This window comes from Streptopelia decaocto, assembly GCF_964273445.1.
Source record: "Streptopelia decaocto genome assembly, chromosome: Z".
NCBI classification, from domain to species: Eukaryota; Metazoa; Chordata; class Aves; order Columbiformes; family Columbidae; genus Streptopelia; species Streptopelia decaocto.
In genome coordinates, this window is record NC_138657.1 from 63,541,013 (window position 1) to 63,567,565 (window position 26,553).

General features: G+C 35.3%; 1 protein-coding gene across 1 annotated transcript in view; it reads left to right on the top strand.

Moving 5' to 3' along the window:
- CWC27 (CWC27 spliceosome associated cyclophilin) overlaps window positions 1-26,198 on the top strand; it is a 101,061-nt gene extending 74,863 nt beyond the window's left edge. Inside the window, exons 12-14 of the mRNA XM_082075608.1 lie at window positions 7,271-7,380; window positions 9,693-9,796; window positions 25,782-26,198. Coding sequence (XP_081931734.1) covers window positions 7,271-7,380; window positions 9,693-9,796; window positions 25,782-25,956 — 389 coding nt within the window. The 3' untranslated portion in view covers window positions 25,957-26,198. The remainder of the gene's footprint in view (window positions 1-7,270; window positions 7,381-9,692; window positions 9,797-25,781) is intronic.
- The last annotated feature ends 355 nt before the right edge of the window (window positions 26,199-26,553 follow it).

The window sequence follows — 26,553 nt, forward strand, 5'->3', positions numbered from 1 at the left end:
TTTGACTCTGCCTGTCCTCTTGGGGAATGTGGGATGGAGAGTGAGTTGTGTCTCGCTGTGTCAGGTACATCTGTGCAGATGGTGCAGACAATTGCACAGTGTCTGCCTATGCTCTGGGCTGGCTGCATTAGGAAAAAATGCTAGTTCAAAGGCTATGTAACTGCATTAATATGATTCTGTGCTTGATTAATAAACACTGCATCTCAGCCAAAACTTGCAACTGTAATGGGAGAAATTCACTGAATGCCACAGAACTGTGAAGAATAAGCCTTAAGTCATACTGGACCTTTTGCAGGACCAGGGCTAATTCTGCAGGGATGCTAATAAACAGGTGGCAGCATGACATACCTATTTTACAGCCACTGGCATATCTTGGTTAGTATTGGTATCATATTTGGTATCGTTACTTCAGATTGTTCATGTTACATATTATGCCTACCTATTTTTTTCTGTGTTAAGAGACTAGAGTAATTAAGGAAGATCAGGGGATGAAAATTTAAGTGTTTACATTGTTTCAAGAGGACAGAGAACAAAACTAATTCCCTTTGTACATGTTTGATTATAACCAGCCTTCCAATTTGTGAATAAGATATTTGACTCTGCCAGACTGCTGTCAAGACCTTACTTTAAATAAGATGTTTTTTCTTTTATGTGACATTTGCTGTGGTGATGCCAGAAATTACATCAAACAGCATAATTTGAGTGCTGAATTACTTCAGCATTTTGAAGTACTTAATCAAATATTTGAAAAAGATACACTTTTCCAAGTTCTATAGTGTAAACCTATGAATATACTTCAATGAAATTTGCTTTAGACAAATACCATATGCCTAGTTGTTCAACTATATGTTGATTTAAAATAGTAGTATTTAAGTAGTATTTTAGTTTTTTCTTGTTGGAACATTTTTGTAAACTGCCTGATGATCTGTCGATGGTGAAATTTAACTATCACACATGAGAAAACAGAAAAAGCTAGAAAATACTATTTGAGCAAAGAAGCCTAACAACTAATATAAAAACTAACTTTTAAGTGTAAGAGTTCTACTGAGGCATGAAGTATTTTCTGCTTTAATTTTAATTGTGGTATGGGAATCAAATTATTGAAGTGTTCCGAAAACCCAAAATATAGCAAGGATGCTAATTTAAGATTATGTTTTATTTCTGTTTTGTTACTAAGTTTGAGTAACATCAGTTGCACTTAAAGATTTGCATCCTGTCTTACATGGAAAGATGCTTTCTGGAAGTCTGAGACTTTAATAGAGTTGTGCACCCTTGAGAGCATCATGAAAACAACTAAATCCAAATTTTCTTCATTTGGGCATTATGCAGCAGAAATACATTAAGTATGAAGATTTTGCAGTATATACAGTGTGCCTGCATTATATCAAAGTATGTGTCTTGAATGTGTCACTTTTGCAAAACTTTATGTTTTCTTCCACTATTTACATGGGTTTTTTTCTCATTTAATCTCATGAGATCATGCTCAGCATCCCTATTCAGTCTTTTCCATGCTAAACTGGATGCTTTTTCCTCTTGTCTCTCTGCAAAAACCTCACTGTAAGCCAGCATTGATCTTAGTGGTAATCTGAAGTGTGTGCTCAAAATCAACTGACATTAAAAAATTAACCACGTTTTAGGCTGGAACTGTGTGTCAAAAGGTACGGAAGTTCAGAAAACATTCACTGGAAAGTTCCACTATTGCATATTAAAGTTTACACTGTTTTACAAATCAGTGGGCTCTTTCAAATAAATGTTTTGAAGCTCTAGGAATTACTTCTAAGATTTTATTATTTGAGTTGGCTAAATGAACTCCTAAGTTTGTTCTAGCACTGTTGCTTTTTTTTCACTGTAGCAAACTGAAAATCCAGTAATCAGACCTGGAAGCTCATTCTGTAAGCAAATCTATTAATTTATTCATGATTAGTAAATATTTCCTGACTCTTACCTAACTTGTAGGCAAATAGTGGCTCTTTACGAACTTAGGCCGGCCTGAGCTATAGTAACAGTAACTTAACAGTAGTTAAAAATGTGGAAAAAACTGCAAGTAGAATTAGTCCTAAACCAAATTATACTAGAGAATATGTTATAAATTCTTTCAAGCAAAACATTTTGTATTGTATTTTCTGGTATATTCATTTTTATCCTACTTTACAGTAAGTTAATGGTTTTATTTTCATAGCCGTAGTATTTAAAGCTGGGAGAAATTTTTTTCCTGGATTCTAGAAGATGTATGTTATCTGTCTTAGATCTTAATTATAGAAAGGGGCTTTGTGTTCTCCATCTGTCACTTCTGATAGCAATTCCGTTTTAATTCATGAAATATTAAGGCATATCTGAATTTCTTTTGTAATTCATAAGGGTTTTGTTTGTTTTGGAACAAAAGGAATTTTTCTTTTCAAGATTTGAATCTCATTAAGATTTTTAAAATCAGTACTGCATGTCTCTGTAATTCCAAGAGAATGCAATATAAACTGGATATTGATGAATAGCTGGAAGTGGAATGTATTGCACAAATACAGGAATATGTTTAGGCCTTGTATTTTAATGCACAAAAACATTCAGTGATAACTTCTTTCATTTCAAATAAGAAGTTGTCCAGGGTTTTCCATTATTTGTTTTCCCCTTTGGTATTAAGTGTAGCTATACCACGCATTTCTTGGAACTTCTATCATGTGAAATGTGTCGTCTGAGTTGCTAAAGAATGCTTTTGAGATACTGATGAAAGTTAATGGGTCTACCTCATTTAAAACATATACAAACACTGCTAAATAAACTGGGCTGCCTTTTAGTACAGATTGCTTTGTGGATTCTTGTTGTTATCTTGCCTCGGTTCTGCATGAACTCATGATTGTATATGCAAAGTGCATTACGAGAGTTAATGGGATTACTGTTGTGAAGTTCAGCATATCATGAATGTTGTAGTGCTAGATACTTAGGACTATTTGTGTAAAAATCTTGATGCTAGCTGTACCTCATAAAACAAAATTCTTTCATTGATCCTTGCCAGCACTGTAGGCTCGCTCTTTTTTATGGCGACATTAAACCTTCAGAAACAGCATGTATTTTTCTCTGCCACAGTATATATGGTTTCTAGTCTTCTGAAGATTAGTGCGTTTCTGGTAATACTTTCAGCAAACCAAACTGCTTCTTTTTCCAATAAATATTTTATGTGAAGCTTCTTTATCTCTTTCTTTAAAAAGGCAACAGAATATCTAGATTTTATACAGGTTATATACAGGCCTTTATTACAAGGACAGACATTATTACAAGGTTTGTCAAGACTGATACAAATAACTAAATGATAAAATAACAAAGTTCACACTGTAGAAAATTCTGTGCATACTGTCAGAAATACATTTGCCCCAAATTGTACCTTACCTGCACCAGAACTGGTGTACGTGCTAAGCCAAAGTTACCCACCTGCAGTGCCAGCAGTGAAGCCCAGTCATTAAGACCAATATGGATGTCAGCGTAAAAAGTGATCATGTTTTTCTGTTCTATCACACTCAGCAGGCCTAGAACTCATACTTTGTGGTTTTCATAACATGGAAGATAAAATTCAGTTGCAGTTTCCAAAATAGAGCATGTCTGATGCAACTTTTTGGAGTGTTTATTATGCTATTAAATTTACCAGGTGCTTTAGGCATTAAGCTTAACAGTATTTTATCAAGCTCTCTCTTCTGCTCCACTTCCTATTTGGGGATTGTTCCAAAACCATCCAGACTACCATTCAGTTCAATTCAACACCCTTCGATCAAGTTCTCTTGTCTTTGTTATACTTCTGCAATTTTGTAGTTAAAAACTGACATCATTTGAACTGTTCCTAATTCAAGTGTGAGCAAAATAAACACTTCTGTATTTTTTTTTAAATCAATCTCTTCCTTTCTGGTTTAAAGACTTCTGAATCTGTCCTTAGTGTCAGGCTGTCATTGGAAACCATGTCCCAAAACCAAAGTTGTGGGTTAGATTACAGCATCAGGTTGGCAAGTGTTACTCCTTAAAGGAATATTTCAGGATAGAAGAATCTATCTGAAAGAAAATAAATTATTTAAATGCTAAAGTTTTTTTCACAGTAAGATGAAGGATCTGAAGTTACTAAATAAGTAGCAATGTACTTAAGAATTCTGTTTAAAGTAGGATGACGTGTATCTTTAATACGGAAGGTTGTCTTTTTCTGTTGTTTTTCTGTTGAGTTTTTTTGTTTTGTTTGTTTGTTTACCTGCCCTCACTTATTGACAGAATGTACACAGCAACTTGTTCAAACTAAGGAAAAAAAACCTTGCGATGCCTGATGCTGTTAACACTTCGTGATGAGATGCCTGTAAAGCACAAGCACACACCATCTCTGTAACTTAAGCTAGCATCTTCTGGATCCTGCAGTGCTTAAATAAGGCATTTAATTATTATTTCACTATTGTGCATCCAAGTTATGTTTCATTCCTTTTTGTCTGAATAAATCCTCTTGGATCAAGGAGTTTGAAGCTTAAATATTTTAATACCGATGTAATGATCCTTATACCTTTGCAGGATCAGCAAACTGGATGTAAATTCATCAAGCTTGTTGTGAAGATCATGTCCATTGTATAGTGCTGTGGTTCCTCTTTTTTTCAACTCTCTTGCAAAAGATTTGAAGGGACTTTGGGATGCTGACTGGGCGATATAAACTGATAGCCAGCAATCTGATTTTACGTGTTAAAAGGGTTCTTTCCACCAAAACATCTCTCTCCAAGATGTTTCCTTTTGTTTGCTAGTTACCTGAGATTATTAATGCAGAAACAAAATAATTTTATCAAAGAATTGCTACTTATCAAGATTAAATATTTTGTTTATAAGAAAAAGTAGACACTGTCATTGTGAAATGACTGGAGTTTTCAGAAGTTTTAGAGTGTGCTAGAAACGCATTGACTTAGGAACTTTTGAAAATCCTTCCTGTTGTGTTACTTGCTTTTAATGTGGAGTAATAGGTTGTAAGACCTCATGGAGAAATACAAGCATGTCTTTAAGCCATTTTAATGAAAGCTGCAGAAATACGATGCATACAAGTGCGTAATTGTTTTGGTTGACTCACTCTGAAGTTAGTTCAGGTGGATCTGATTATCTTTTGTCTGACTTATGAAAAAGCTTTCCTAGGAAGCAGAGAGAATGAACTTAAGGATTAGAAAAACTCTGACAGGCAAAGACCCAAGAAAACAATAATCTCAAGAGAAGGCTTAAACTGAAATTTAAATTATATGTGTTAACAGTAAGTGACAACCATATGAGTGTCATTAAAAAAAAAAACACCAAAAAACAAACACACAACTACAGGGCAATTTATCCTATTTGTATGAGAATGATATTTGAACTGCAATAGATGAAACTAAAAGCTTAGTCAAAAGACATGTAGGACTAAGGATCACATCTTCTTTTAATTCAGCATATGTGTATCGAAGTCTGGATCACAGGTTTAAATGGTTATGGCCAGCTTAAGAGTGACATTTTCCTAAGTTTTCAAGAACAGTCTTCCCAAGTCTTTTGGCTGTCAGAGGTGGGCAATTATACTTATTATCAAGTAAATTAGATTAATTTTAAAGCACACCTTTAGGTAAATTTCACCTGGAAGATTGTTTTCTACAAGAAAGCAGGTGGTTTTGTTGATCAAGTTATTTATCTAGAGGGTAAATGTCAGTAAAACAAGTAAAACAAAGTCAGTAAAACAAAGGTGGTATGTTGTTTCCACACAGTCAACAAGTTTTATTTGGTCCATGCATTTGCACAAAAACTAGTGTTTTGTCTTCACAAGGGGTTGGTCTTGAATTAAGAATGAGGTTTTTTATTAGTAGAGGAGACAGAGGTAATGGGGCTCAGTTATTATGATTTGTAGTTTTATACTGTACTTTGTTATTTCTCTCAGGTTCATCTGATATGGTGGTGCATGAGATTTTATGGCAGATTTGATTTCATTCATTCAGCTGTTTAATCACCCTTAAGTATCTGTAATTCTCTGTTCTTCATTCTATCCAGCATGTGAACGGGAAAACAGAGAAAAAGAAATAAAAACAAACAAACAAAACCTAAATGAAACAAAACAAAAACCCAGCTCTGAATGATATTATGTATGTTTGATTGTTTTCCCAATAGTCCTTAAATATATGTGTAAATGTGCAACGTATAAATTAGGATTAAAGGAAATAAGGTATTTTATTTGTAGAACTATATAGACAAATATTTTATATGCAGATATACCAATACAAATTTATTTCCTAGGTTTGTAAACTTTAGAGAAAACTTCAGATGAGTGAGAAATTTCATTTGGAATCAGAAGTTTTCTCTATGCAGCTGTCAGCAGTCATCTAAAAAAAAAATTATACAAGGTTTTACTTAGATTTACAGTTTATCAGGCTGTATAACCTGAAAAATGTTGAAACAATTCTCTACATAATTTTCTGTTCTTCATTTGCAATTGACTCATGAAGGTTTTGTTCTTCTTTTCCTCATGAGGAATAACAATCCTGTTAATATGTGTAAATGAATTTCAAGTATATGAAATCAATATATGAAATGTCTTAATGCTATTCAAAAGGAAGAAAATGTGAAAGGATGGTGTTTGTCAATTTTTGAATTGACGTTTTGTCATCTTAAATTATTCATTTTTCATGGCAGTGGATATTCTACAGAGAAGAAACTATTATAAGACAAAGGAGAATAGCTGCTGACTAGTCCATATATTACTTTGTTACTACAGAGTTTTTTTTCCTGATTGACAAGATGTGCTCTGTTTAAAGTAAAAGTGTTATGGGGTTTTTCCCTATTGCAAGGTCAAGGACTTTATTCGTATCTACTTCAGCTTACAAAACAGTAAAACTGTACCTTTGTCTATAAGCACTATTTGTCTACTCTGTAAGAGATAGTCACAGAATATTAATACAACAAAACAGTTTGGCTGCTCCAAGAAAGATCTTCAGAAATGAAGGTAAACTTGTTAAAGGAATTTCAACAATTTTCATTTCTCAACATAAGAGTTTTTATTTCTATTACCCTGCTTTTCCTGGCTCCATAATAAGATAAAATTGAAACAAAAATTGTTGGATTTGCTGTCTGCCCGATAGAGTTTTGTGTTTTTCATTTCAGCAAGTAGCAAATCATTCTACATGCTGAGAAAGCAATACATCTGAAGTATTTTATGGAAATGTTTTGCTTGGTATTTCAGAAGTCACAAATGATCTCAAAATAATACTAAATCATAAACCAAAATTTAATTTGTTTAATCAAATGTGTTTTTCATATTCAGAGGAGGAACCTGCTCCAAACAGTGTTGTTGAAGAATACCTTCAGGAGAAGAGAAAATATGAAGACAAGCGGAAGCAGCAGCCAAAGAAAGGGGTTTCTCGTGAAGATCAGGTAATAATTTGACAACATGGGGAAAAGAGGTCCAGAAGAATTCTGAAAATGTTTGTCTCTGTCATTTTTCATCTTCCATTAAAAGAACCTTATTATTTGTAAAAATAAATGTGCACTCTTTGATCCCCTACTTTGATTACCCAGGTAGACAAGGAAGTGAATTTTCAATATGTTTTTGAAAGTGCTATCAATTTAGTCACTAAAATCTTCCAAAAGGAAATGCTACCCACAAAGAGGTATCCTTGATTACATTTACAAGAGTTTGCATTTCTATACAGTGCTTTCCTTAGCTCTTCTGCTTGCCCTAAGATAACACTGGGACAGACGTTTGCATACTTGGCACCTGTCCAAGCAGGGTTCTTTAGCATTTTAAATTATGTTTTAAAGAGATTAAATTCATCCATGCCTTATGGTGTAATGAACAGAAATAGTTTTTCATTGAACTGTTAAATGAAAACCTTTTTTAAATATAATGAAAAATATTTTTCAAAATTAGTTGGGTTGTATGTAGACTTCAATATGCAAATATGAGTGAAGTAAAGTTTAACACAAATATTTGGGTTTTTTTCTAAAATTATAAAGTTTGAAACTGTTAAATGTATGAAACTGCCTGTGATGTGGAAAATACTATTAACTTAAAATCTGTGCTGGACATCAAGTGCATTGGTTTATAAGTACATGTCAGTTCAGCTAAGAAGATGTTCATATTCAACTGTTGAAGCTAGAAGAGGTTGGAAACTTGAGGCTTAGTAACTTCAAAGCATTGGCTGGGAAACCTTTATACATGTGGCAAGGTGATTTAGCTCTAATCTAAGAAGTTTATGGAAACTTTGTACATTCAAAAGCCCATTAACTTTGAATCAAAGAGTACTAAAGCTCTGTTGGCAATGTGGATCAAGGGACTTAAAACCACTTCTAACAAATTTGTATCAGCTCTGTTTGGGCATCACAGGAAAACATTATGATAGGGATGTTTTTTTTAAATCATCTTAATTCTTATTTATGCAGCTCTCCTTGGAACTATGCAACAATAATTATCAAGTTCTTTGTAGTGCATTTCACTTGTGGGGAGCTGCTTCTAGCCCTGCATGCCTCCTACCTGGTCCTACAGCACAATACCATTTTCCATCCTCTGTACAAGAATTAAAGAAGATGGGGAAACATATGTGTCTCCTTACCATACTAGATATTGGAAGTCGTAACCTTATAATTCTACAAGGGTCAATTTATAAAGTTATTTGATTCACAGTGTGGCATCTAATCACTCACTGCAAAAATGCCTACTAAGACATTTCAAAATTATTTCTATTACCAAGGCTATTCACAGGAATGCTGGCATAAGAGAAAATTAGACAAGACATGAGGAATGTGGCTTTGGTTGGTCACAATTTCATATAAAAAGGGTTAGTTGGTTTTCATCTGATAGTGTAGGCAGAGATTTGCTATCATGTCAGATGTTGCAAGTATGTGGTTTGTTTGCAACAGCATGGAAAGCTATAAAACTTGAATAATCTGCAGGTCCAAATAACGTTGAAACTTTCCTGTCTCCCATCTTAAACAGGAGATTAAACAGAAAATAAAGAAAATAAATGCAAAAAAACCCTCTCCAAAACCTGCCTTTGGCAGTGCTAAAATATGTTTTTGAAAGAATTCAAAAGCCAGGAAACTCCTAAAGCTAAGATTGCTCCCAGAAGGAGATTTGTTTCCAGTGAACACTTCTGGTATTTCCTATTTCTGTTTTCTATTCTTGTTTAGTTTTTATTCTTTTAAATTTGAAAAACTTGACCAAACAAAACTAAACAGTCATACAGAGGTGTTTTACAACATAGGTGGCCAATCTATCACCTGCAGATCAAATGTAGCCTGCCACATAAATTCAGTCAAGTGCTTATTCCCTGATACACTTTCCTTTCCAGGAATGTCTCAAATATGAGCAAGAAATAAGTTGTGGGCTGTGCAAATTATTCTTACGGTCTGCCCTTTTTTTTGAAGAGCCCACCACAAGGCTCAGGCGTACAATTCTTGTACATTCAAAATTTCATTCCAGGTGGTTAGAAACAAGACCTGCAGTATTGTCTTCAGGTGTCACCCATGATTTGGTGGCTTTGTAGTAGCTGAAAGACTGGACAGTGTCAGCTAGAGAGTAAATACAAAATATAAATCAGTATCTACAGTGTTTGGTTCAAATTCATATCAAAGATCTCTCTTCCAGCTCATTGTACTATTTCTCAAAATAATCATAGTTTCAAGATGATGTATATACCTGTTGTTGTGTACACATAGCTTCTCTAAAACCATGTATTTAATTTCAGACACTGGCACTGTTGGACCGATTTAAATCAAAGTTAACCCAGGCAATTGAAGAAACCCCTGAAAATGAGGTTTCTGAACCAGAAGAAGACACTGATGAGGGATGGTGAGTTTTTGAATTTGACTTTTTTTTGTGTTTACTGCTGGAAATGCTACTGCACTAACATAGTCTCACTATTAAGTATAAATTTAAGGAGCAGCAGAAACACTGAATGTGAAGAGAGCTGCATAGGAGGAGTCAGCTAAAATATACTGGTTTAGCAGTCTGGAAAATAAGGCAGAAGAGTAGAAGACATTTTGCTTTGCATAGTTGTAAGTCCTACTAGAATTCTGTCTTTGGGGTGCTAAGTATTTTAACTTAGATGCATGAGATGCAAATAGATTCATCTGAAGTGCAGGGTGACCCCAAGGAAGCAGGGCAGAAGCACTGAAATCGATAAAGCACTGCATAATTTAGGACCACAACACCTTCTAGTCAAGGAAGCAACTTGTACCATATTGTCTTATGTTCATTTTCTATCTAAAGAACCCACTTAAAATAGGAAAGGGGATAAAAATCAATATGATGTGTGTTGCTGAAGTCCTAGACTGCAAGCTGGTTTAGGGTAATAAAAATATCTGCAGAAAATCTCTATAAAAAAGGCAAAAAAAACACAGCAAAAAAATGTTACGAAAGGATAGGTCATGTTTTTTATAAGGTGAACAATATAGCTGGTCTACTAAAATAGGCTATCTCTGCCTACAAATATTTCCTTAGTTGTATGCATAAGCCACCCCAGCTACACCAAAACTACTACTACAATAGAAACTTTAACACATTTCTTGACAAGAGTTTTAGGAGAAACAATATTTCTGTATATCAGATAACTTAAAGTTATTGAGTGAAAACATGTCAGGTGTACCCTTATGATCTTTCTAAAGGCTTCCTTCTTGGGAGAGGGAAACCAATGGGATACCTACCTACCTGAAAATCTCCAAACTAGCACCAACTAGACATGAAAAAAACTGAATTGCAATAAGGAGAAAAATGTACAAACATGTACATTAGGCATGCTTTTAAAATAGAAAATGAACAATTAAATGAGATTGAAGCATCCTGCATCTGTTTTGAGAGGACTCGTACAAAATTGTAAGATAACTGTGTTAATGAAGTTGTTTTTCTCCAATGAGAAGACAGCATTGTTAGGAAGTGCAGAGTGTCTAAATAACTTAGTTATTTTTACTGTCATTCTATTAATACAAATGAAAGAGATATGCATACTGAAGTGAGAAAAGATACTGTAAAGAAGACTCTGAGGGAAGATAATATACCGAAGGAAAAATGTTTGTTACATTTTAACTCACATTTTTTTCCACATGTTGATAAATTAAATTATTCGACTATCTGTAAGTTACACATCAAGTTACAGTAAGCTATATTACAATAAAGCTTATTTTTTATATATTGAATCAATATCTTAAAACTATTTGAAGATATATTCCATTTAAAAGAAAAAAAAAGTAGGTCATGAAAAATAAGCTGAATTGCAAATTCTAAGACCAGTTATGTTGATGAGACTAAAATTTTAGATCAGTCTTAGATAACTTTTTCTTTCTAGTTTGTATCATATACATGATGAATCATTGTATATATTTTAATTTAGTAAGATGAAGCTACATAGAGTCTACAACTTCACCTTCACACCTTCTTGTTTTTCACTGAACTGAGCTGAGACCTGTCCTGATTTTGTTAAAAACAAGACCAGTTTCTCTTTTAGTGAATTTTCCTCTCAGCTAAGTTCTTCTAAGTGCCTTCTAAGTAACTGCATATTTTTCTCAGACACTGTGCTCGGTGCTGATAAGATGACCAACAGAATGCTAAAGGGGCTCATGTTTAGATTTATTACTATGGTAACCAAGATTAACTGATAATGGGACATGTTTGCTCTGAGGGGTGGACAGAACAGGTGACTAAAACTTAACAACTGAGTATTCCGTCCGATAATCATCATACCTGCTATATAGGAGGGTGATCATGAGGGTCACGCTCTCTTCGACCATGGCCGGCATGTAGAGAGGACCTTATCTGTCTGCCTGCAATCTATAGGCCTCAGGTCCCGCATCCCTGAAATCCAGTTTCTGTTTTGCTGTGAAGTCCCACCCATGACTTGCAGGTGCCTGCCCTGCAGCTGCTGGAACCACGCCAGGTCCCAGCTCTGCCACTGCTGGAGTGATGCCAACTCCATATTGGGCATTCAAGATTGGTTTTGTATATTTTGTATATTTTCTCCATTTATTAGTAGCATAGTAAAACTTAAAAACTTTTCCAACTTGCAAGACTCTTTCTAACTTGAAGTCCCTCTTTCTTATCTTTCTATCTCCTTTTATGGTGGGAGGGATTAACAGAGGGCATCTGCCATGGTTTATTGTCACCTTGCTTTAAACCCTGACAGACCTCACGAGGGAAATTCTAGGATTTGCAGAAAACTTCAGACATATGTATTGGCAGAAAGACTAACATTAGTAGTACAGCACTTAGTGTAGAATTATTGCAGTTTATAAAACAACATTTTTACATAAGTAGTGTGTAATGAGTACATTTATTATGTTATTATAGAATCACTTGGGAAGTTACATCTCATATTTTGGGATTAGAGTTTACATTTTCAGTGCCTTTGTTGTATTGGAATATCTGGGACAATTATAGTGAATGTACATTTTTAAGATCTTTCTTAATTCCCATCTACTCCTCAAAATACAGTAATTCTACTTTATTTGATTTATAGTAAATAATTAGTGCATGGCATATGCATATATGATATGCACAAATTATGTGATTCCTCCGGGCCATTTTGTAGGTCATGGTTGCTGTTTTTATGGGGAGTGAAATCCTGCCAGTGTGCTTTGCTCTACTGTCAGGGTGTGTTATCTGAGGTAAAATGATTGCTTCTAAGACATTTTTATGTGTCCACATGAGTGGCCACACATTGAGGTATAATTTTCATTTTCTGTCAAGATAGAAACCATTACCAATTTGTTATGTTTTCTTTTATTTGGCAAACTTCTCCCTGCATATTTGGCTGAGCTGCTGTATTGGCATGGAGCTTAGCAGACATTTGGGCACTTTTCAGCAGCATTCTACTTTTTATGCAAGAAAAAAAGAAGAAATATGACTCTATTGTAAACAGTGTGTATGGTGTTTGATAATTATTACCAGATTTTACAGTCTAAGAAGGCATCTGAGGAAGTGTCGTGAAGAGAGCTGAAGAGAAATGCATAATACTGAGTTTTAACATGAAATACCAGAATCTTCGCTGAGACATTCTATTGCAAACTCTGCTGCTATGCAAGAACGATTATATATATCTGTCTGCAGCAATCAAAATCCAATTTCCCTTACAGAATTCAAAAGTAACAAAATAAACATGGTATGTACTGCCAGAAAGGGTACTCATAACAATAAAAATGTCTGCAAACAAGTAGACAGACACATTTTTACAGCATCTGGGCACCTCCGGAGACATGCTTGACCCTGGTTCTTCCCAGTATAAGCATTATGGTCCTTATAGTTCCATACTGAGAACTATTGCTTATGCTTTTCTTTTGATGAATTGTCCGTACTACTGATTATTAGTTGTTCTTTATTTGCTTACAGTCCAAAGATGAAAGAGTCAGATGTATTATTTCATTGTTCTCTTTCACAGAAGTTGTGCACAATGCAGCAGAGGGAGGGAAAGATGATTTGGCAGAACTCAGTTTCTCATTCTGAGCTTTAAGTCTTATCTAATAAGACTTTTCCCCAAAATGTAGATGAGATCCACTACAGCGGCAGTGAGGTGTCATCTGCTTAGAGACTAGTAGTATGAAAACCAAATATGTCACAGCAGAAGACCCAGCTGGAATAATTCATCTGCTTGATACTTCTTATCTGGATTACTGGATAGGTCTGAATTTGAAAGTGGAAACACTGCACAGGCTACACTTTATACAGAATGCTGCTGCTTCTCATCTTCTTTAGGATGTTGACTACTGTATACGTATAGTTGCATGCATGTGACACCCAGTCAGGTTGTAGTGCCACTTCAGGGCTCTGATTATAATATGAAATAGTTACAGCTGTAGTAAATCCCAGATTTCAGTCCAGAAAGTGTTATGGCAACTGCAGATAATGAACCTGGTCCTGTGAACATGACATAAAATATTTTTCATAGAGAGACTCCAGCTATGGGTGAAAAAAATACATATGCAATCAAGTATATTGAAAGATTGATTGCTTTAGTTAAGCTGTGCAAAATATTGCTCTTCAAATAGGCTTAGAGTGATACTTACTATTCCGAAACACCCTCCCATGAAGTAATTCTGGGAGTTCTGAGTGGTTCATCTCTCTTTTGAAGTGTGAAATCTGAGACTAGATACAACACTCAGCTAAATCTTTGTCAGTGTTGAGTAGAAGGCCCTTCTAAGTGACAAAATCCTTTTCCTACGGAACAGTTGCCTAACCTTGCTGTGTCCTGTACCCATGCTGTTGATTGCTCTTATCAAAATTCAGCCATTGCTCTTTCTGAATGGTAGCCTGTTTTTCTTACTACTACTCCTGTTTGCCAAAATCACATACATTCTAAATACTCCAATAAACTTTCAAATACTTCTTCACAAATCTTCGTATTATACATATGTTCTGTAATTATATTCTTTTCCAGTAAAGTCATAAGTGGAAGTGAACTAACCAACCCTGCCACATTAATCTTTTCCCTTTGACACTGAACTATGGCTATCTACTACTAAAAATAGGGCTCTCCAGCTGAATTTTTACCAGTCTTACATCTTTATGAAAATAAATATATATCTACACTTTTTCCAGATGGAATATAGTTCTGTGTGGAAGGAATGGATTTTCTGCTATGAAAATCCACCTGTCATATCGTTAACCAAAATTCTGGATTATCTTTCACTCTTCCCTCTTTGATTTTAGAAAACAAGCAGGGGCTTCCTGAAACTGCTAGATTTATTGACATAAATATTTCTGTTCCTATGAGAAATTTCACAATCCTGAGGATTTTCGAGCTGATGGAATTTTCTACAGAAAACAACCCACCATTTTCCTTCTTTAAGCTCACCTGGCTGCCAAGTCAACTTAGCATATTTCTACGAAGGGTCTCTATTGTTTGTACTTTCTAACACATAAAATGCACAAGAAGGTTTACAAACCAAACTCTGGTACCGTTCTTGAATTTAAAGCTCAGTTATCATGAAGAAGTAACCCAAAACTCAAAAGGAGCAGTACTCCATACCATTAAAAAAAATACATTGCGCACTAAAGCAATCAAGTTTAATGTAGCTTATAAAATCTGGAAGATGCATGGGCTAGCAGATCACAGTGATTTTTTTTTTGTGGCATTGTTGAAAAGATATGCCCATCCATTCGGAAGGCATTGGTATGTGAACATTGCATCGAGGCAATATTCTGTTCTTGCTTGAAAATCTTTTGCATGGTGGTAATCTGAGTCCTGACAGGTATGGGTTTACATTATTGTTATTTCTTAAGTTTGTATTTGATGGAAGATGCCCAGTTCATCCTGCTGGACATTCAATATTCAGTGTAGAAACTGGAATGTTAACATGTGAAAACTGTTCCTTACCAGATGAGCATGATTATGCGAAGTGCATCTAAACTGTTGATGCCACCAGGGAATCAAAGTTTGTATCATCCTCATTGGAAGGGTTTGGTCTATTATTAATCCCATAAATTTACAAGTCAGGGTTGCAAGTAGACCTCCAGTTGATTCTGGCGTTTGTGTTACAGTGGAGACCAGTAATTTTTCCTTCATTCTGCATCCAGCTAGACATTTAGGATTTCTTCTTCTGGATTCAGATCTCATCACTGGCCTCTATCTACTCTCAGTAATGCACTCTACAACCATTGACAGTTTGACTGTGATTGCCAGCATGCTATGTAGTTCATTTAATTAATAACACATGATGCCAGTGCTTCATAACCAAACCATTGCAGCATTTCCTGGGTGAAATGTAAGGTGTTGGGGGTGAACTATGAAGCTTCTTAATCTTTAAAAGAGATTAGCTTTTTCATTCCCCATGGAATGCTGTCATAGCTATAACTAGGCAACAAATGTAAATGAGACAGTCACTTAAGTATTTTTGGGAGGATGTCTAGACTCTGAAACTTACTCTTTCTTTTGATATGAAATAACATAAACCCTTCCAGCTTTCAGATATGCTGTGGGACAAGAAAGAATGAGTGAAATGGGAATTTGGAATAAGATGATGGTTTTTCACATGGTTTTTCAGTTTAAAATTCTTATGGTTAGTTACCTTTGCTGAGTGTGAGCTATTCTAAATGCTAGTTGATTTGAGGGGTAGGAAAAATAGGCATTTTTTAAAATCAAAGTGAATAAATCAATGCCTGAAACTGCTTGTCACCTTACAGTCAAAAGGTTGTTGTAAAAATTACGTGAGAGTAAAGGTCTTCCGTCTCAAGCAAAAAGACATTTTAGATCTTGCTTTATAGATTGTTTCATGTGCGTGTTGTGTAATTGCTAATGTTGGCGTGACTATTGTTATATGAGTTATGTATGACAAACCTCATTTTAGATAGCAACTATTAAAAACAATTAAGGTGGGAATTTAATGGCATTGTTCACTTAAATAAATCACTTTAAAATCTTGTGGTTCCTACGAGGCTTTTAAAGATATCTTCTTCCTGGTCACAAAATATTATTTTGATTTGTACAGTGATGCTTTGCATAGATCTCATCGCCTAATTATAGCAAAAAAATAAAAGGAACTGCTCTGTTTTTACTAATTTATTGCTTCTCTGGTCAAAAATCTCATTGAAATTCAGTGTTAGCCATTTAAAATGCAGTCTGATTTATATATGTCAGATTCTGTAATCTCTTCTGAATTTTGCAAAACTACTATGGAGGCCAGTTGAATATTTTGACAACGTTGGGTGCTAATGCTGATTTGTTTCTGCCCGGACATTCATTGCAACTTGACTGTTTAATTTTTCAGCTAGTTTGTAGAAATAGTTATGTTTTGCTCCAGAACAATTAAAAAATAAATCTGTATATTCAACAAAGGTATTCCCTGCCCAGCATCAATAGTTATGTCCTTTATGTTCTTTAATAAATGTTTTTGTTGATAATACAAGGAAAACTTCCTTCAGAATATTTAGCGTTGGTTTCAGTGAGAAATCTGTTGCAGTTGGGAGTGGGAACACACAGTATTTCATTTATTTTCTGTTCTCCCAGTAAAAGGCTTTGTGGCTGGAAGCGAGAGATTTGGGCCAAGAAAAAAAAAAAAAGGAAAAAAAAGGTATCAAGGGACCACCTTTCCAATGTATGTTGTAGAGAGTGGGCTAGAATTGGTTTGAGTTTGTTTTTTTTAATTGAAATAGCAATTTCAAATGTTAAATTTAGCCAGACTGTTTTTATATTGAAAGATCTCATTTATATTAAGAACTAAGTCACAATGCATACTGTCAGTATCTACCCGACATAAATTTGATAATGTCTTCCACATTTTATTTCCAAGCTTTCCTATTTAATACAGCATCTACTATTAAGCATCACATAGTGTAATTCTTCTGGATAAATGCCTAAAAATGTTGGTTATATTTCTTTCATAAACCTACCTTTATACACGTTTTCTAAATGCAGTCTGTTTGCTATAGTACCTCAGGCTGAGGATTATGAAATACGGCTTCCTCAAGATTAGCACTAGTCTCTGCAGATTCAGTTGCAGAAGCTTAACTGTGACAAACACAGTAAGCCCCTGAAAACTAAGCAGCAGTCTTTTTCACATGCCAATGATAGCCTGGTGAACGAAAGAAAAAGTGCTGCTGTAATTTATGCCAGTGAGGCACAAAGATGGACTAAAGCCATGTTTGCTCCCCTCCTCCCATCCAGACTTGAGCCAACGTTCCTCCACTAGTCTGGAAAAACTGGCTCTATATTAGGTCTCTCCTGCTAAGGCCATTGATTTACTCAACTACATTTTTAAGTTGACAAAATACTTACTTGATTGTTACAAAGGATAAATGAATGCCAGAGGTCTGTATTAAAAACACGTCAGGAAGAGAGGTTTCTTCTCTGGAAAAAAAAAAAAAAAAAAGTGTTTGTTTGGGTTTTAGTATTGCTACTAACAGTTAAAGGAAGAAAGAAAAAAAACCTCTGCTGTAATTTTTTTTTCTCCAATTTTCTCTCCACCTTCACCTTTCTAGTACTAGAATGTGGTCAGACCTTGGTATATAAATGCTAGCTGCTGTCCCACTGCTTCAGTCATTTATTTTGTATTAACTAATTGTTCTTCTGTTGAAGTTGTGTATTTATTGCTTGTAACAGTTCGACATGCCGGAGAACCTAGGAGCATTTGGGGTGGGTTTTTTTTTGTTTATTTTTGGTTAATTCCTCCATGTTTAAGTTTATTTGGACTAGGCATCTGGGCCTGGAATCGACTACTGTTTGACTTAATTCAGAGATGATCCATGTTTTACTCTAGGGATATCTAGTGTTACATTTACTGTCTGGAAATCTTACATTTTATTTATTGCCAGCAAACCTAGTGAAGAATGAAGAAATAATCTTCTAAATCTTTTAATAGCCTAGCTTAAGTTTCCTGCATATTTACACACCTTTGCAAGCACCCCAACTTCATCTCAGTCAGTGGCCTGTTTAAACAGCATTTGGACATATTCAGAATGGGGAGAGAGGAACAAAAGAGCAGGGAGAGTGTCCAGAAAACATTGAACGTTATGAAAATCCGAGTATTTTTGCGCTAGAAATGCTCTCCTCTCCTTCCCCTCACTCCCACTCTGTGCCCTCGTGATACAATACTGCCTGTTTGTGTTAACCTGAGGAGCCGATTTGCTGACTTCTGGAGTGTCAGATGTTGTACAAGCCATTGCCAGAAACAGGACACTTGACTGCTTGGATCATTGGTCTGTTCCGGTATGGCGGTTCCTATGTCCTTATAGTAAATGCTGTGTAAAGTTTTTCTGTGCTGGTACACTGTCTGGAACAACCTCTGGAGTTTGCATTATAGTCTTCCATACCATTCTACCAGGAGCAGTTGTCTATTTAAAGCACCCGTCTTCTTTCGTCAAACTACTAAACATTTTTGTGAAGTGAACAAGAATATAGTGTAAATATACTATATATGAACAGATGCAATATAAAAATAGGATAACTGAATTTTTAGTACAAAAACATTTACTGCTTAAAGTCATGAATCATCACAGCTTTACGTATTTCTAATTCTGATACTATGAGAACTAATCACATTTTCCCCTGGTGCTTTGACTATCTTTTGAATTGGATGAGCTTTTTCATAGTTAAGTTGATTTTCTGTTTATCTTAGAAGGTTACTTACAACCAAGTCTTCCTTCACGAGAAAAAAACACTGAAATATGTTTTGGGGGTTTTTAGCCTAGATATCCCATACTTAGTGAAACTATTGATTTCTTATTTTTGCAGTGAATGTTTTGAGGTAAAACTGAGCATATAGCATTTGAATAGAATATCTCAAAAAAAAACCCCAAACTATTATGTTAGAATATCTGTAAAAGTTCTGTTCTGATCGTTTTATGCTGTCAGCCTACACCAAGAGAAAATATAATTTTGACCATTCATTCTCTGGCCTATGGAGGACCCACAACTTGCTGATTATTCTGAAGAAGTTAAATCAATTTCTTCATCCTCCAGTACTTATAATACAGTTTCGAAGAGCTAGTCAAAGTTAACAGAAGTATACAGTCTGAATTTGTATAATATTTTTAAAGCATATTTTTATCAGTTTTGCTTGCTCAGAATTGGGAGGATTTTACTGCTTCAAGAGCAGCAATAGTATGTTACTTCCATTGTGAACATGTAAATGCTGAAGTATTGCAGGCTAATAATACTCCATTCATCCTAAAGAAAGAAAATACTGTTTCAGGTCTTGCAGAAATGAAATTAACCTCAGGAGAGTGCTTGGGGGTGGAGGTATTTATACCTTTAATGAGATCTTAAATTGCAGTCTAAAATCTGTACTCTGTGCTGTAGTCACTAGTATGGATTGATACAGCATTATTTTGATGTAGAATTAAATACTTAACCTGTTAAGTTGACTGCAATATGTCAAATATCGGTATTTATAGCAATTTTTTTCAATACTTCTTTAAGAATTTTTTATGTTAGAAACTTTATGGACTAACTCTTTTAATTTGGCTAGACCCGAATAGCAAAAATTATTTCTCTTTTTAAATAGCGAGTTAATAAATTTGAAAAATATAGGCGTTTATGAAAGCACAAAAAATTGGAGGAACAAGTGGTCTGATCTTTGGGAAAGGAGATGGGGAAAGAGGAACAAGAAATGTGGAATGGTAAAAACAAACAGTGAAACAAGAAAGAATGAAATCTCTTTGTGGTAACAATTACAGCAGAAACTTGTTTTGGTTGTATCATCTCAATTCTGAAAAAAGGTGGAAACAAGATTATATGTTAATAGCATACTTCCCCCTTCAAAATTCCCACTGTTTTATGGGTTTGATATTCTTTTTATCTTGTTCATACTCTTGTTCTCTTGCCTCGGTTCAAAATTTTTGCTTGTTTTCAATTGTCGTTTCACATTTCTCTTTATTTGCTTTTTGGTCAATCTCTTTTTCTCTGTTTTTGTTTCTCATTCCTGTCCTTTTTTTAGTCTTGCCTCAATTTATTTTTCTTTTTGGTCTCTCAACTGTCTCTCAGTGTTTCTCAACTGTCTCTCCTCTTCCTGTGCCACCCGCTACTCTGCTGGAAGTGAAAAGAGTGCCAGTGAGTTCATTCTTCCAGAACAGCCAAGTTTTTTTGATTTTTGTTGGGAGAGAGATCTCATTGCTTTGAACTGTGGATTCACTCATCTGTTTTCTGATATGTTCACATTAAATACATTTCTGTCCACTGCCTGTGAGGGTGATTGTGGGAAAAGTGTTACATGTTTCTTACGTTAATGCTTACAGTTTAACATATGCGTTTATAATATTTGAAGGAAAATGTTAATGACAAATAGAATATTGTTTAAAGAAAGTGGTGGTGCTTGAGTACTTTTCATTTTTCTTTTAAATATAGGGTGCATTAGTGGTAACTGAGAGAAGTAGGTAGCATGTTACTTGCAAGCAATGTTGAGCTCAGAAACGATTGGTAGTACTAGTAGTTGTGGTCCATATTGGTCTTTACTTTCTTTCATTTTTAGACAAACCTGTACAATGCAAGAAGCAGTACTGAATTTCTTGACACAGATACTTACTCGTGCTTTGTTCATTTTAAGCATACGGATGGAGAACCAATAACTTTCATAAAATGTAGGAATAACTTGCGAAATTCCAACATTGTACATTTTGTAGCAGTGTGATTAGTTGCTTCATTCATTTAACCTGCATTTAGAAGTGGTATGTCATTTTTGCTGATGTTCAGAGCACAAGTTTAGATGTACTGTCTGTAAGTAACGTATTGTTAGTAACATACAGTTCTGCATTGGGAAACCAAATAGCTGTACGTTACTTTTTCTTGGTGCCTGCTGCTTGCAGAAATGAAGGATGTATCACCAGCTGCCATGTTTTATGCAGGCACCTCCAAATGAATCCTGGTTAAAACTACCTAAGAAGTTACTGCCTCTCTGCCAAAAGCTCCTAGCCTCACGACAGAGTTGGCAGAACTAAACTTTTGTCCACACCTGCTGATAATTTACTGCAAAGCTCACCTGTTTAAAATGCTGACATAGGTAAGAGCAAGATAATGTCCCAGGTTGTCCTCTGAAGTGGCAGAGGCACTGGAGAGTATGCTGTGCAGGGTCACATCTGCAAGGAATGTTGAATGGGCAGCAGGTGAGCTGGTAACAGCCAACAGCTGGGTCAGTTTGGTAAGCACACGTGGAATTAAGCAATGCAGCTTATCACTTTGCTTCAGTTATTATAAAAATCACTGATGCATGCACTGCATTTGCACATGGAAATTCAAGTTTCATCACTAGTGCAAAAGCACAGCACTTCCTTGCTCTTGCTGAGATTAAAAATTATTCAGTTCACTGACTGCCACTTCAGTTTCTCCTAAAGGGCAGTTCTGGAAAGGCCAGAGCTGTTGTGATATCAGGCTTCTGTTTATGCTACACTTAACATGACTGCCAGCTGTCAGCAGCTGGCATATGCTTCAGATCCAGTGCATCGCTCACACATCTCAAAATCAGAGGGGTTACTGTATACCGTATCTTTTAGTACAAGTACCATCTCACTAGATTAGTTCAAAAGAAATTAATCTGCCTGCTGAATAAACTCGTTGAATCTGCCTGCAGAGCACTTTGTAGGTGGGGGTTGTTCTTTGACGCACAATGGGGAAATGTGGTGTTGCTTATGTGAGAGTATTGGACACACAGCTTAATTGTACTGCAATAATTCTTAAGTGCTCTCTGATACGCTGAAGTTTCTTTTTTAGTTACAGTTGCAGCCAACATTCTCTCACTTGTTTACCACCTAGAAAATAAAAAAACTGATCACCAAGGTAATTTATTAGTTACCACATTTTAGGACATATAGGAGCTACTCTGCTAGTAACTATGAAGTAGCAGTCTTGTTTCCTGACTGTCGCAAAAGTTGTTATCTGAGAATATCACTGGGCCAGGAGAGTATCCGCATACCTTTGGAATCCTGTGCTGTCTCTGAAACCATCTTAAATTAATTCAGGTACTTCAATCCAATGTTTCAAGACATTTCATTTTTGGAATATAGAAAAGAGCCAAGTTCTGAATGTCCTTTGTTAACACTGATGGAAAGAAGTGCAGTACAGCAGAACAGCTGCTCACCCATTACCTGGGATAGGACAACGGTTAAACTACAGGATGCTGTCATCTGGCCGGGGTAAAAATCAACCCCCTTCAGCAATAGATCTCCCCTAAGATAGCTGGTTCTGCTTTGCAGCACTATCTAATAAACAAGGATAAGAAAATAATTTTGTGCTAGCTTCTTCCAAAGAAAGTCAACAATGTGCACACCTAGATACTTTAAACCCAGAATAATCAGGTTTGGAAAGCTATTTTATTAATGTCAGTCTTGAGGAAAAAAAAAATAAGCTGCAAAACTTTTTTATTTTGAGTTTTGCATAGGAGAACTGACAACCTTTCATCCTTTAAATTTTGAAGAAAAACTGTGTTTTAAAGTTGTATGTCTCACTCATTTAAAATGAACTGTCAACAAGTGGTGATAAGCACAAGTTAGTAGGTTCCCAAAGACTGGAGATGAAGAGATGAAGTCAGAGCTTTCAGCACAGTGACTGCAGGAGCAGGACTGGGCAGCCAGCTCCCCACTGAACCCAGCAGCATGCGGAAGGGACGAGAGTTATAAACCAAACAGGGAAAAGTCTCACACAACCTGTATTTGTGGAATTGCAGCCCTAACTCCACACTTGGAATACTATACAAGTGCAAACCTTTGTTGGAGGAGCTTGATTAAGATTACTGTAAATTCAAATAATTAATACAGACATAATTATGAAATACATATAATATTCCTTAAAAAATGAAACAATTTGCATTGTTTCTGGAAAATACTATTAAGTGTAATTTACCATTTCCATGGATGCAAAACAGGTCTACCTGCAAAGATGTGTGACTAGCAAAAAATAAGCTTAAGTTCACATCAGGAAATTATTTTTTAAAATCTCCACCGCAGACTGTGTTTATTTTGCTTTACCTATGAGATGCTGCATCTGAAATTGATTCTGGGAATATCAAAAAGTTTCTTAATATTGGCTTATTTTTAATCACAGCTGGGAACACCTCAGTGGAAAGTTATGAATAGGAGTCAGACACTATGACTTCTTTCAGCTCTTGGAGAGAAGTAAACATTGCTTAGTCTGAATGTACTGCATCTAATTTGCAAACTGCCTGGGACGCAGTATGGCCTGACCCAAGCATTAGAGATGTGTTTATTTTTAATTCCTAGTAGTTGTATCCTGCAAGTGTGCTGTGGCATTCTTGGAAAACCTGAGTTGATGAAATGGCTATGTGTGACTACACTTCTACATACATTTGTATAAAACACTCTAAAACCAATCACCAAGGCATGAGTCTACCTCTTTAGGCCTATATTTTAATTCAGGTTAGGACAGTGTGATTCGGTATGTGTTCTTGCAAAAATATTCAAATGGTCATCTTTAATAAGTTGAGGAGAATATGACAAATGCAGAAAGCATGTTAACTAAAATAAATTACTTCAGTCCCTCCACTGTGAGACAATGTTTTTATAATTAAACTACAAATACGCAATCATGAGTCATTCTGATGGTACATTATGTTATTCTGAATTGTAGATATGACTAAAAAAAAAAGTTTTGGTGTTACTAGTGTGTACAGGGTTATAAACTACTGAAGTTTTATACACTGGAAACAACTCTTAAATGCATTTCCATAGGACAGGGTAATATGCAGGCATGCTGTCAATGCTATACAATAAGAGATTTATGAAACCCATATGTCAAGAATCAATTGTGATGAAAAGTCTCAATTTTTGTTTTTAGATAATTCTAAAGCATTCAAACAGATCCCATATAGTCTCGAGCTTTGAATTTTGTCTGATTGCTTTATTGGTACTATATTGTAATCTACATTCACTGAGCTGGTCCTCCTTCCCTACCGCTCTTTCTTTCTTTCTATTTGCACTGAGGTCTTTGAAAAAACAGTTTAATTCAGGACCTCTTACATGTTGCAGGAGACTGACAAAGCAATGTTTCATCAGCCAGAAAACTTTGATTCTGATACTGAGTTGTTTTTCCTGGGATTTCTGTTTCAGAGACTGTAGACACAGGTATCTAATGCAGTAAAGATTGATAAGTTTAGATTCAGTTCAGTGTAGTTGTGATTAAGTTGCCCCATCAAAGTCAAAGGTGGTTTTGCAATTGTTTAATACAGCATCCAAACATAAGTGGTTTTTTTGCCTACGCATGTTTGTTTGCACTGAAAAAAATTTAATTCCATTTTATGTTTTGTTTTGTTTTTAATTGAACTTGTGAACTTTAGATTTGTTCTCCTGGTTCATAAGTAGCAGTTTCACTGCAACTGTATATTCAGAAGTCATGTTAAATAACCAACTGGGTTCTTCATTTAAACTGTTACAGCTGTGGTAAAAATGTTAATGCTGTAGCCATGTTTTGATACTTCAAATAAAACCACATCCTGTGATACAGAAAGTAGCTAGCTTGTAAGTAAAGATCCATAGGTTTAAAATCGGCCAACTTGTAAGCATCTTTGGTTTGATTTTCTTCTCTTTTCCTCACACGTCTCTTTAAGTATATAATTTGTGCTTTTGTTTAAGATTTTTTTGTCTAAGCTAAAATTTGTAATTTTCTGACAGCTTCTGTATTAATTCTAATAAGGCCTGCTAATAAGGCCATAGTTGATAAGCTCCAGGCTTTCCTGCCACTCACTACAGCTGATAAGTGACTTTTGACTCCAGGTTATGGTGATGTTTTTAGATTACTGGGAATTTGCTGAAATGAGGAAATATGTAATGGAGGGAAAAGTTCTAATCAACAGTAGAAAAATCTTTGGATTGAACAAAGCATTAGTTTAGTCTGATGTTCAACTTATTTAAAAGTATGATCTGAACCAAGTTAAGGTGCAGTAGCAGGACATCAGGCATTCCAGCTTTGATCTTCTGTGTACCTACTTCAAGCATTTTCCATGCAAGCTCTTCCCACCTTTTACAAAACCCTAATGGTGAGAGGAAGTCCGAAGTGACTAATAGGAAAACTTGAAGAACACTCCCTGTTCCTGGGAAGATTATTCAGTATGTTTGGAAAGATGTGGTAAATAAAAAATGACAAGACAAGATAATTCAGTACGTGAAAGAAAATCCAGCAGAGCAAACTCTAGCTGTATTTTTCAAAATAGGTCTTCACAGAAGTGGTTACCCTATAGTGTTAAGGTCTATTAAGAAAGAAAAAAGCAAACAGTCCTAACAGCAAAACTTTGATCTATTTCGCTATGCACAAATATAAGTCATGTTGCTAAAATCTTGCCATGTGTATCATAATTACGAATCATAACTTTCCATTCATTTACTGAGTTTGAGCCATGTTTTATTTTTGTAGGATGTCACATGTACTTCAGTTTGAAGATAGAAGCAGAAAGGTGAAAGATGCAAGCATGCAGGATGAAGATACTTTCGAGATCTATGATCCACGGAATCCTGTAACTAAGAGGAGAAGAGAAGAAAGCAAGAAGATAATGAGAGAAAAAAAAGGAAAGGAGATAAAAAGAATGTAAAGCTAGCCAGAGCTGCCTTGAAAAGTGACTGCAATAAAGCCCTGGCTCTTTTGTAAGCTGCAGTTCCTAAAAATATCACTGGACAAGTGTGAAAAGGAATCTCTCAAGAACCTGTCATGCAGTTTTGAAGCAGAGCTATCATTTGTTTCTTAAGTTGTGCAGTCAAGTGCTCTCAGTGTATTCATTATCCCAGCTCTCTAAAGGTTTCTAGAATTATGTATTTAATAAAACAGCTGACTTGACTTTTGTCTGTACTTTAATTACAATAGTCACCATCATTGTTGAATTAACAAATGGTAATCAAAAACTTTTTAACATAATGAATGAGAATTTGTTGAAGTAAGGGTGAAATTAAAGGTAGAAATCCTATCTGCAGGTTTTTAAGATTCTCTGAAAGTATAATTTTAATTGGGTTTTTTTGACAATGCATATGAATATTAAAGCAGTAAATGCCACCTTGCCTGAACCCTCTGTCACAGAATTAAGATGATGCACTTGCAGACCTCCTTAGAATGGTCCCAGATTTCCTGAAACAAAGTTTAATTTGAGAATTTGGTTATTTTCTCCATTTTTTGAAACACATATTCAAATGCAGAT